Source organism: Elephantulus edwardii, unplaced genomic scaffold, assembly GCF_000299155.1.
Source record: "Elephantulus edwardii isolate Elephantulus edwardi_28Jun2011 unplaced genomic scaffold, EleEdw1.0 scaffold00021, whole genome shotgun sequence".
In the NCBI taxonomy this organism is placed as follows: domain Eukaryota; kingdom Metazoa; phylum Chordata; class Mammalia; order Macroscelidea; family Macroscelididae; genus Elephantulus; species Elephantulus edwardii.
The window spans coordinates 75,655-88,030 of NW_006399771.1; the positions used below are offsets into that span (position 1 = coordinate 75,655).

Here is a 12,376-nt window from a genome sequence, read left to right on the forward strand (position 1 = left end):
GCGATTTCCACGTGCCAGGCTTGCTGTTCGCAGCTGCGTTTTTAACTGTCCGCCAGCAGGCCCCTTTCCCCGGGCTCCTGTGGGGGTCGGGCTGAGCCTCTCTCTCTGGAATGCAGGCGACAGTACGGGAAAGGGAGCACGCTCATCAGTCAGAAGAGGGCTGCGTGCTTGGATGTGAGGGAGAGGACTTGCTCGCTGCCCCGCTCTCTGCATTTGGTTTTGTACAACTTGTCTGGCAGGTGAAGAACGACCCTTAGTGCTAGGATGAAGTGAAGCTGGAAAGAGGAGAATTCTGATTGTCATTTTCTTTCCTGTGATGTTCCGGTGATCTACGTCCTCCGCCCTTTCTCCCTCCTAGTCTGTCTGCTTTAAAACAGGCACACACATGCACACACAGCTGTATGTTTTCTCGCCTCCTTCCTTGTGGCTTTCGTATCCCTGACGTGCCTTCCCTCCCTCTCGTTTTTACACAGACACAGACACAGACGTATCCCTGACGTGCCTTCCCTCCCTCTCGTTTTTTCTGCATCAGCTTGTGCCCAGGGTTCCCTGCATTACTGTAAACACTGATTGCCTTAGTAGCTCAGTGTCATTATGGCATCAGTGTCCTCCCAGGCAGTGTGACTGCAGAGGGCAGGGGAGGCTGGACGTGATTGGGCAGTCCGTCCTTCCTTCTAGGTCTGCTGTCTGTCTGAGAAGAGAGCTGGCTCCTGCAGTATGTTAATTGGCTGGCCTGGACTGCCTTGTCCTAGGCTTCCTGAGTGGAAAATAACCAGGGCCTCCAAGTGGAGATGCTTAGAACAATCAGTGTGATAAAGTCAGTGTCTTCACGCCTTTTTCTGTAAGTACACTCCAAGGTCAGGCATCCGATTCATCTGGCCACTGTTTGAGGATTGCTCACACGGTGCATGCGTGAATAATTCGTTCATCTCAAGCTCCATGTCACTGAGACTCAGATTTCAGAAGCTGTTCCTGAACTAGTTATATCTCGGTGAAATGGAGTGACAGGCCCAGAATGCTAACAGTGGACAAGAAAGGTGAGAAGTGCCCATTGCACTGGGTCGGCACATTCTAGTGGTGTGGCTGGAATCTGTGGCTTGAAGTGGATTGTTAGACATGAAGAAAGGAGTGCCAAAAATGCCTGGACACTGTGACTTGTGGTGAGGCCAGGACACACACTTTAAAAATCAGCATTCACTCTAGCAGGTATTGTGGAAATGCACAGAGCTGGTTTCAGTCTTTTGCTGGCTGATCGCAGGAAGACTGAGAGGAGCAGAGGCCTTGAACCTGGAGACGGAGACCTCCTTTGCATCTCAGCACGTTGTGGACTGCTGTTGTCTGGACATTTGTGGACACAGCTGCCTCTTGCTGGTGGACATCAGGACTGGACAACTAGCAGACAAGGCCGGGGGCATTCAGAGGTGACCCTACACTGGAACACTGGCGCATCCCCAGGCATCCTGCACCATAGGGCCCCTAAAAGGCCAGCAACTTACTATTGAAGTGGTTGTTTCAGATCATATTGATCTCTTTCTTTCTCCTCTCATTCTTCACTGTCTGACTTGAATCAGTTTTGATTCTATTTGTCTGTTTCCCTTGTCATTAGGAACCTGCCATGTCTGTTGCGTTTTTCCCTTGGCAGCCTGTAGGGATCCCACCTGTCCCAGTTTTCCCATCCCCCTGCGGGCATTGTGGGTGGCAAGGGCCAGCAGAGTCGTCCCCCTTGTACTGTTGCATATGGTCAGTAGCTGATCTGTTTCAGCATTCCCTCCCACGTTAATTTTCTGTGTTTGGAATATGTGCATCTGTGCTTTATAGGATAAAACACAAGAGTTGAAAAAAAATAAAAAACTGAATATGTATGATACACATGGTAAATGGGTGAACAACTACTTCTTGGCCTGTGTTCAGATTCCATATGACTGCAGTGAAGTGTTCTGGGAGTTTAATTATTCTCAATGTTAACCATAATTTATTATGATCCACATATTCAGATTCCTTTGCATAGTAAATAAAATACAACTAAACATCTTCCCGGTGTCTCTGTCTTCAGCTAAAGTACTTTTTTATTATGTTGGGGTTTTTTGTAATCATTATTTGCATGGGAGTTTTTGTAGAAATTTACTTTTTATTCACTCATGTATATAGATGTATGCCCCTGTCTCCCCCCTTCATTCCTTCATGCATGTCCTGTATCAGCTTGTTAGTTGTGTTACTTCTAATGTCTTATCACCCCTTCTTCTCAGAATTACCTTCCCATCATCTTTTCCAATGCCTTATTCCTTATCTATCCATCCACTTCCTATGCCTCCCTGCCCTTCACTTCCCTGTTAATGTTTTGATTTTATAATATTGGTCTTAAACTGCACTTGTCCCTTTGTGACTGAGTTCATTAACTCAGCATAATGTTCTCTAGATTCCCATCTTGTATAGTGTTTCTCAAGATTTCCATTGCACCCATGACATCCCTTATTTCACAGCCTGTTATGATTCCATCTTGAATTTCTAATAGTCCCTTCTCAATATACTCCTCTAGCCAATTTTATAATACCTCCAGCAAGCTTTCACTTGTGTGTGATATTACTTATAATGGTACATAATTTGTGCATTCCGTTGGATTGCTTTTTTTAAAAAATGGAAACAAACATGGATCTCTTCCAGGTAACTAGCTATCTTCCAAATTTCTTGGCACAGACAAGTAAGCAGGTCCAGAATGGCATTTGTTTTTTATTACATGTAAATTAGTATTCCATCAATTCTAAGAGCCTTAATTTTTTGCCAAAATGCCTTCAAGTGCAACTTGAATTTCTTCCTTCAAGATCACTGATTCTTGGTAATATGCAATCTCCAATTGGCTGTGTATTTTTTATCTTCTTTTGATTTTTCTGGTCTCATTCAATATTTTGCCCATGGACACTTTCAATATTGAAATTCAAGGCTTAAATGTTTTCTTCAGTTCTAACAGCTTGAAAATGCCAAATATATAGACTTTTCTCTTGTGTGTCTTTGCACACAATTTTTTCCTTTTCTAACTCCAAGGTTTTGCACATTTCATTATATTTTGCTTTGTCTTCTCAAGTTGCCCTTAGATGATATTAAAAAATAAAATAAATCCATAACACAGAAAATGAGAAAGCAGAGATGGCAGCATATAAGTTATGACAACTGCAAAGTAAATTATACCATTTCACAACCTCCAGATGTGAGTGTACCGTCAAATCAGATCTGACTGGTACAGGAGGAGATTGTCCCTCCTTCCCCGGCAGAGCATCTGGTGGATTCGAACCGTGCGCCTCTGGGATTGTAGTTGCAGCTCCTTACCACTAGGCCACCAGAGCTCCCCTTTGGTGTAATGCAGTGTTTCAGAGTATGTGCTCAGAATTCAGATTGACTGACTAGTTATGGGGAAAGGATGCAACAACACTGATACACGCTTTGCTTAACTTAAAACTGTCTATCATTCCCTTGCTATGTTCAAAAGATCAGTTTGCATACAGTTGTCAAATGGCCAGAACCCTTGAAGTGTGGCTACCTGCAGCTGGTGGGTCACCAGGATGATGGTCTTCCCCAGGAGCATCTTCTTCATGCACTCCTCAAAGATATGTTTCCCAACATGAGCATCCACAGCCGACAAGGGGTCATCAAAGAGGTAGATCTCTCGACTGGAGTAGACAGCCCTGGCCAGGCTGATTCTCTGCTTCTGACCCCCAGAAAGGTTGAGGCCTCGCTCCCCAATCTGTAAACAAGGACAAAAGGCATCATGTTCAGAAGATAGTCATTAGCCACATATCCCCTAATGAGGGGGTAGACAGGTTAAACAGTCATGGTGGTAACACACTGCAGTGACATTCTGAAAATAATAGGCGATGGGGGAAAACCTGATTGTCAACTAGTTAAAATCTTCTAAGTAATTGTGTTTGTTGTATGTCATCGAGTCGGAACCAACCCATAACTGACCCTCCAGTGGATTTTCAGAGGCAGTTAATCACATGGACGGAGATTACTCATCCTTTATTAGATACCATTTTTCTATAACACTCCATTTCTTAGAAAGAATATTATTAAATCATTTAAAAATAGATCATAAAAGAAATTACTTATTCCCTGGAAACAGCACTGTTTTACATATTCAGGTTTTGAATCTTAGTTGATTATAACTGTCAAGGAAAGGGCCTGTGAGCTTGGAGTAGGACTGTCATCTGCAGCGATGGTTAAGAGGGTATTTCACCCTCACGAGAAAGGCCATCTGACCTAACACCTGTTATGTCAGGAGCAAATAAGTCAATTACTGGGTGTCTTTTTTTTTTTTTAGTTCTTTTGAAGATTAGCATTACAGACAACTGCCACTGGCTCTGAGGACAACAGAGTCTTGCCCGAAGCTTACGTCCCTGTTCTGCTCTGACCTTGAGGTCTCCATTTGGAAGAAGCAGCACCCACTTGATGCTGGGGGGCTCCGGTGACCTAGTGATAAGGAGCTATGCTGTCAACCCAAAAGCAGGTGTTCCGAATCAAATAGCTTCTCTGTGGGAGAAAGACGGGCAATATCTTCCTATGATATTTACCTGCCCCTGAAAAGCCACTGGAGGGTCAGCTATGAGTCAGTCCCTCCTCAGTGGCCCACAACCATCACTCCATGCTGTGCACTCATCAGTGCACTTCCACAAACTGATGCCATGCTACAGACGAGACCTTGACATTTAATTTGAAGACAGAACGTAAATTGTTGGTTAAGATCCTCTAACCCTCTGTTCTCAAGGATTTACAATCTCATTTTCAAAATAAGGATAATGAAAGGATGTACTTCATAGAGTTTCTGTGAGGCTTGCATAAGAAAGCATTCAAGTTGCTAGACCTAGAGCCTAGTAAGTACTCAGAGCTGAGATTGCAAAATAGAGGAGATTCATTCCTGTGGCATTTTAGATGAAAAGTAGCTGTTGCTTAGTGTGGAAACCAATGTATACAAATTTTGTAAGTAATCCAGTATAAAGAAAAAGTTTTATTTTAAAAATATTAAAAAATAGGGGAGCTCTGGTGGCCTACTGGCAAGAAGTTGCACTGCAATTCCAGAGGTGCATGGTTCTGATCCACCAGATGCTCTGCTGGAGAAGGAGAGCCAATCTCCTCCAGTACCAGTCAGGTCTGATTTGACTGGACACACACACAAAATAATAACGTTTTAAAAAAATTTTAAAAGATATTAAAAATAATTTAAAAAATAGATGGGTAAATTTTTTTAAAAGTGGCTATAGCTTTAAAAGAGTGGGAATGGTCAGATAAATGAAATAGAAATCATGGATGAGGTTCCCATTGGTAAGAGCTAACCACAGTGGAGACAGGGTGAGTTGGTGGAAAGCTTTTTCATCTTTACAGGGTTTCCACTCTGTTGCAGAAGGAATGTGGCATCCACCCCACCTTGTGAAGTAAGGTGATTCCTTTCTTCTCCAGTTCTCACTTTGAGAACAATTGGACTTCCCTAAGGGGAAAAATGTTGGGTCTTGACTTTGAGGAAGCAGCTTCAGGGGTGGTTCTGCTGCTGAAAAGGGCAGGGGCCCCTCCTCTACCTACTCTGAGAGACAGAGAAGCCCTTACAATGTGAGGGCCCCATAACACAAAAGCACCAATACTATTCGCCTCCTACATACCTCTGTCATATCTCCGAAGGGCAGAATTTCCAGGTCCCTTTTCAGGGAGCAGCAGTGGAGAACCTGGAGGTACCTTCAAAGGAGAGGAAGCTGTGAGGTACAGGGACCCAACCTCCTGACTCTTCAAACATCTCAATTCTTGAAGAGAATGGTCTTGAATTTTATGCGAAGAAACTTTGACGTGTGTTTAATGGTAAACAATTATTAGAACCTTTCAACATTTCCTTTCTTCTTTACTTTAAAATAGTGTGCTCATTTAGTAAATATGTAAGCATGAAAGGAAAAGGTTTAGTGGAAGGTAACTCTCCCTCACATCTTTGACCTTCAGTGGCTCTGCCACTATTACAGTTTCTTATGAACGTATTTAGAAATCTTCTTTTCACATGTGTATGTGTACAGCACTATAGGTTTACCTTGTCTTCATGGCACCATAGTATTCCATTGCGTGGCTGTGACATAAGATTTTAACCAATTACCTACTGCCAGCATCTGGATTTCTAGCATTTGGATTCTGTGCACAATGCAGTGTGGACATGCATGTCTTTGTGCTCATGAGTCTTCTCTACTTCTGAGTTGTGGCATGTTTATTTTTGACAGATATTTCAAAATTGCCCTCTAATTTGTGCAAGTCTGGGAACAGAGCAATGACCATTTGCCTTGGGGTGAGGTACTGGAGGCCCCGTGCAGAGGGGAACAGAGCTGAAGATGAGGCAGGGAGTCAAGGGTGGGGAGTGGAAATGACTAAAGATAATAGAGATGGCGCAGAAATGCAGAGCTAGAGAGAAATGCGAGCAACTTCCAGGAGAAGATTTATCCAGAGGAGGAGGCATCCAGGCTGGCCGGGATGCAGAGCTGGAGGGAAGGCATTTTAATGCAAGTCAAGAAGAGAATCAATGGGTTTGGGGCCGGACTAGATGAACTCACCAGGTGTCTCTATGACCAGATTACAAAACAGAAATAACAATTCTATCTTTTTTCTTTTTTTTAAATATTTGTATGTCTGTATTTAGACCTTTTAAAATATTTAGTAAGCAGCCCTGATGCAAATTGGGTTCTATACTGTGCTGCTAATTGACACTTTTTTGTTTGTTTTGTGTTATGTTGTGTTGGGTATTTTGGTTTTGGGGTTTTTTTAATCAACAATATTGTCTTTCCTTAAAGATGTTTTCAGGGATTTGAGGTTACGACCTATTGCTATTGTTCTTAGGTACCACGGAGTTCACTATAACTCATAACATCGCTAAGCACGACAGATTCATTAGAACTTCACCCAATTTTTGGCCATCCTCACAATCTCTGTTCAACCTCACTCCTGGAGTCACTGTGTTGATTCATCTTGTGGGGTTAAACGCTTTGAGACGGCTTCTAAAGACAGGGAGTAGTTGGGGGAAACCTAACAGTCAGAAATCATATTATCTCTGTGGGGCCAGGATGGAAGGTCCCCCTGGCAAAGGAAGCATGGGTCAGGGAGCCCATGGGAGAGCCAGATGGAGAGGTTCACAGGAAACCAGCTATCTAGGTCACTCAGAGCCATTAGCGCAGGCAGACTGCAAAATAAAGCAAATAGTCAAAGTCCACCAGAGTTAGAAACACAGCAGGTGATTTCAGGGCAGAAGGCCCTTCTGAGTTCACTTTTCCAGGTAAGAGCGTGAGCAGGGAAAGGCTGTAAAAAGGAAGAAGAAACCCAAATGTGGAGCTCTGGTGGCCTAGTGGCAAGAAGCTGTGCTGCAATCCTGAAGGCATGTGGTTTGAATCCACCAGATGCTCCACTAGAGAAGGAGGGACAATCTCTTCCTGGGCCAGCTGGATCTGATTCAACAGTACAAAACAGGGTGGGTAGGGGAAGAAATAAAAGCAAAATAAAAAAATTTTCAAAAGAAACCCAAATGTGAGAGCAGAGGCTCCTATGAATCTAAATTTACTTCCTCAGTGTTGCATGATCCCATCATGATCCCATCTGTTTTAACTTCTACTTAGAAACCAGGATTTAATGAATACAGATAAATCTTTAGAATGACATTTTGGGAGGGAGGAAGATGCACTGCCTATTTTTGCTCTGTGTAGAGCACAGTAATTCAGTATCTGGGTTCAAATCCTGACTCTCCTGAGTCCTCCTACCTATGTGACTTTGGGCAGATTATTAAATGTCTTGGACCCCTTAGCTTACTCATTTGAAAAATGAAGGTGTTAACAATTCTTTCCAGTGAAGAAGAAGAATGTTCATGCATGCAAGTGAGAACACAGTAAATGCCAGCAATTGTCAAATTACCACCGGTAGTTAGAGTACCCTCCCCCAAGGACTACAAGCCCCAGGGTCCCTTCCAACCCTTCCCAGTGGCTTACCGGGCCTTGTCATACTGGCTTCCCATAAGGATGTTCTCCCTGATGCTACCCCCTATGATCCAGGCCTGCTGGGGGACATAGGCGAGGCTTCTGTGCACCTCCACGGAGCCCTCGAGCAAGTGCATCTGCAACAAAGAGAACTCAGCTTGAGGACCACAGTGGGTCAGGGATTCCACCTGCCTTGGCAGCCACAGTGTCCCAGTCCTGCCTCCCACTGGGATCCTTAGGATTGTACCAGGTAAAATGGAACCTTTATCAACACTCTCATGTTGTCACATGAGGTTGTCACGAGTCAAAATATATTCATCAACTCTCCACAGCCCCACCCTGCCAGGTTCACCAGCTAGTCTCAAGGACCAAGCATGGGAATATGTGAAACCAGACAGAACTAAGCCAGGTCCCTTCCTGCTGTGACTGAATCCAAGGTTTCCATTAAAAACCCCCATCCCCGTCCGTACAGTTAGGCATGACCTGGGAATTAGGGAATTATTATAATAGTTACTAAGCGTAGTAATGGTAGCATAGTTAAAAGAAAAAAAGAGCCTTGTTTCTGAATTAGGAATGAGGTATTGAGCACAGAAAAGGCATAATCTCTGTACTTTAAAGGAGTTCTACAAAATACATATTTACATAGAGGAGGAAAATATGGGGAAATGCTATTAGCTGTTTAATCCACTTGGTGAGTATATGGCTTTTTATTGTAGTATCCTTTCCACTTTTCTAGTTAGTCAATTTAAAAGCACACATTTAAAAATAATAGTGATAAAGAATAGAACTTTCATCCACACTAGCAGAAGACTTGCTAAAAAAATGAGCTTTTCTCCTCAATTCTGCACTTTTTCTCTTCAAAATTGGAGCCAGATTTTCATTACAAAGAACAAATCCTTGAATAATTTCTCCCTGGCCATACTAAATGTTCCTTTCTCATGCTGTGCTTTCATTTCAGAAAGCAACTCATAGCTGATTTTCCAATGGGTTTTCAGAATGATACAGAAGGAGATTGCCCATTTTTCTCCCATGGAGCAGCTATCGGATTTGAACCACATACCTTTGGATTGGCAGCACAACTGCTTACCACTAGACTGCCAAAGTTAATTCCCTTAGGACTGCTAAATAATTTGAAGTGGGAAATAGCTCTTAACACACAGCGTGATACAAAGCTGTTGGCCTATTTTTACTATTATACATCTTTTCTTAATGAACACTTCTGCCTAATTCCAAAGAAGCACAGATAAACGAGCTGCTAAACTATATCAGGAGAGACTCACTCAACGACATGATTGTATCCCTCTCCACTGCACTCCTGACACGTCCTACCTCACAATGCTAGGAGCTGGCCTTAATGGAGATTATTTGTATTATCATATTAAACTTTGACATTCCTCTGATTGAAAGGAAGGTGGGGAAGTACGGAGAACAGGTGAAGTACAGAGAACACTTCCAGAACACTCCACAGAGAAGGGGGGAATGTGCCACTGGGGAGAAAGTACATTTTATACTTCATCTTATCCATGGAGCATTCATCCTCACAACTTACAAAACTCCCATTTGTTCAGAACCCTTTGAGGAAGAAAGCAGTGTTGATTCTTCCTGGGGAACATGAAAGTGAGAAAGCATGGACTTTAGCTAATGGGAAAGCACTGTGGTCATGTGTCACTTACCTCCCCCAAGACGGCTGACAACAGGTTGCTCTTGCCACTCCCTGTGTTGCCACAGACCCCTAACATTTTACCCTGCAAAGCCAAGGGGGGCAGAAGGCATTAGGACAGGGTAAACCCTCATTTACCCTGGTGAGTTTTTTATTTGACTATACAATGTCAAAACAAAGTCATTAATTTCCCCAGATCCCTCAGATAAGCAAAGCTCAAGAAGAGCTTTGAGATTGTTGTTAAATAAACTGGAAAGGGGCAGCCTCAGGGTCAAAAAGGCTCCTGGGAGCAGCAGTGAGGAAGTCATATCTGGTGGGTATGTCAAGTGTGAAGCTTATACTCTGAACTGATCTATTCTAATTCCATGACCCTGGGAAAGTCATTGAAACAATCTGATGCTCAGTTTCTTTATCTGTCAAATAGAGATAATGAAGTGAGATACATAAAATTAATTTAACTGTTAAATAGTGATTTAAATATGTTTTGTAACTAGAGGAAAACAACTCTTGGTGAGCTGTTTGCAAAAATTAGGCAGAGGAAGAGCCAGAAAACAAATAAACAAAAACCTCCTAAAACACATACGGGATAAGACCGGGATCTCATACTATTCTGCAATCTTATGTATTACAAAAAAAAATTCAGATGATTAATTAATTTATATGAAGCCATAAAGGTGACTATATTTTCACTTTAAGTTATATTTTAAAAGGGAGATCTTGGGAAAGACAAATTGTAACCAAAGAAGTAATACAGTGCAGGCCAAACTCCTAGTCCCAGACCCAAACAATATCTAAACAAACAGTCTGCCAACATGGCATACCTTTGACACCACTAGGTTTATCTTGTGCAACTCTGGACCTAGGCTGTCCCCTCTGTCTTCTGGCCTGAGGCCATCTAAAGGGGGTTGAGCACTGGTTGCCCTCTCAGAGGTGTGTCCATTCCTCTCCAACTCCAATGCTCCATTGACAATCCCAGGGAAGGTCTTTCTCCATGATAAAGTGGCCCCATTCATAATCAACATCTTGCTAGAGTCTTTTAATTCCTGGACATATGAAACAGGAGACTCTTGGAGGAAAAATTTCTATAAAGATAAAAGGAAAGAGAATGAATTCCAAACTTTCCTACATTAGGAATACGTGCCAGTTAACTGTCTGCCAGTTGGTCTCTATTACTGATCTTTTACTAAATTTGGTCAAACATTCTTCTAAGGTCTGTGCGTTGCTGTACAGAGGTAACTCGTGGTTGCTGTGATGCTGTACACTGTGACATTGTTATGTCATATGTTATAATGGTTACCCATGGTGGACAGTGGTGGGGCTCCCCGGTCAAAACAAGCTGAAAGCAGGAGCGGTATCCACTTCTGAAATAGCTTGCCTTCCGAAACTCTATGAACTTGGAGAAACGATGAAAGTTATACAAGTGTTCAGGTCTTTCATTCATAAGGTCGCTATGAGTTGCCTACAGCTTGACGGCACTTAGCAACAACAACAACAATGTCATCAATTAGAAGAAGACTGTGTTCTGCCAGAAAAAATTCTAAAGCAGTGTTTTACAAATCTCAGGCCACTGAACCAATCCTCAATAGTTGCATGTAACCTGGAGCTTCATCTGACATACTTTGGACATGTTGTAAGGAGGGACAAGTCCTTGGAGAGGGACATCATGCTTGGGAGGGTGGAGGGATGTTGCAGGAAGGGAAGACCCTCTGTGAAGTGGATTGATTCAGTGACTGGGTAATCAGGATGGGTGTGTCAGAAGCAGTGTGATTGGCACAGGATAGAGCAGGGTTTAGGGCTGTTGTACATAGGGGCGCTATGAGTTGCAATCAACTCGATGGCACATAACAACAACAACAGTGGTAAGAAGCTGTGCTGCAATCATGAAGGTACATGGTTCAAATCCACTAGCTGCTCTGAAGGAGAAGAATGGGCAATCTCCTCCCATGCAATGATTACTGTCTTGAAAACTCACTGGAGGGTCAGCTATGAGTCAGCTCTGACTCAATGGCACATAGCAACAACAGCAAAATAACTACTAACATTAGCCTCATCATCATTTCTGGGAAGATGTCCAATTTGGCAGACAAGCTACTCAGAGCATCGATAACTAAGGCACAAGAAATCAATTGAAACAGGCATAGATCCAGAGCCTTGAACTTCAAAGCAAAGGATAAATCAACACATCAGGCAGCCACAAGAAAGGAAAAACTGAGCAAGAACAGAAAACAGGGATAAGAAAGGAGTAAGTAAATTGTCAACTGGCATAACATCAGAAGGATATTGTAAATTTTTGTAAACAGTTCCAATTGGTGCAAGAATCTTATAATCAGCTCCACTCACCCAGGATTGTATGGGCACCCACATTGGAGGCTGTTGACCAGAAAACATGATCTTCCTCTATTGCCCTACACTTTTCCTAGTGACCAGAGCTGTGGCCATCCCTAAGCCTCATCTATTCAGCCGCCAGGGGCAGTTGTCACCCACACAGCCCTTGTTCTCTCTGAAGGGAATCTGTTGCTGTCATCATTGTTAATACCATTGAGTAGGAGCTGACCCTATGAATGTTCTATTAAAACATTATGTATATTCTATTGTTTGAACTAACAATTTTGCTAAATATACACCTCTTGACTGGCAATCTCAAGATTCCTTTATATATATAGATATAGATATAGATATAGATATAGATATAGATATAGATATAGATATAGATATAGATATAGATATAGATATAGATATAGAT

The 12,376-nt window shown here is 42.6% G+C and overlaps 1 protein-coding gene across 1 annotated transcript in view; it reads right to left on the bottom strand.

Moving 5' to 3' along the window:
• ABCC11 (ATP-binding cassette, sub-family C (CFTR/MRP), member 11) overlaps window positions 1–12,376 on the bottom strand; it is a 107,880-nt gene that overhangs the window by 61,561 nt on the left and 33,943 nt on the right. The window contains exons 10-14 of the mRNA XM_006882575.1: window positions 10,455–10,715; window positions 9,647–9,718; window positions 7,986–8,110; window positions 5,643–5,715; window positions 3,533–3,736 (exon numbers count right to left, since the gene is read on the bottom strand). Of these exons, the coding sequence (XP_006882637.1) occupies window positions 3,533–3,736; window positions 5,643–5,715; window positions 7,986–8,110; window positions 9,647–9,718; window positions 10,455–10,715 (735 nt within the window). The remainder of the gene's footprint in view (window positions 1–3,532; window positions 3,737–5,642; window positions 5,716–7,985; window positions 8,111–9,646; window positions 9,719–10,454; window positions 10,716–12,376) is intronic.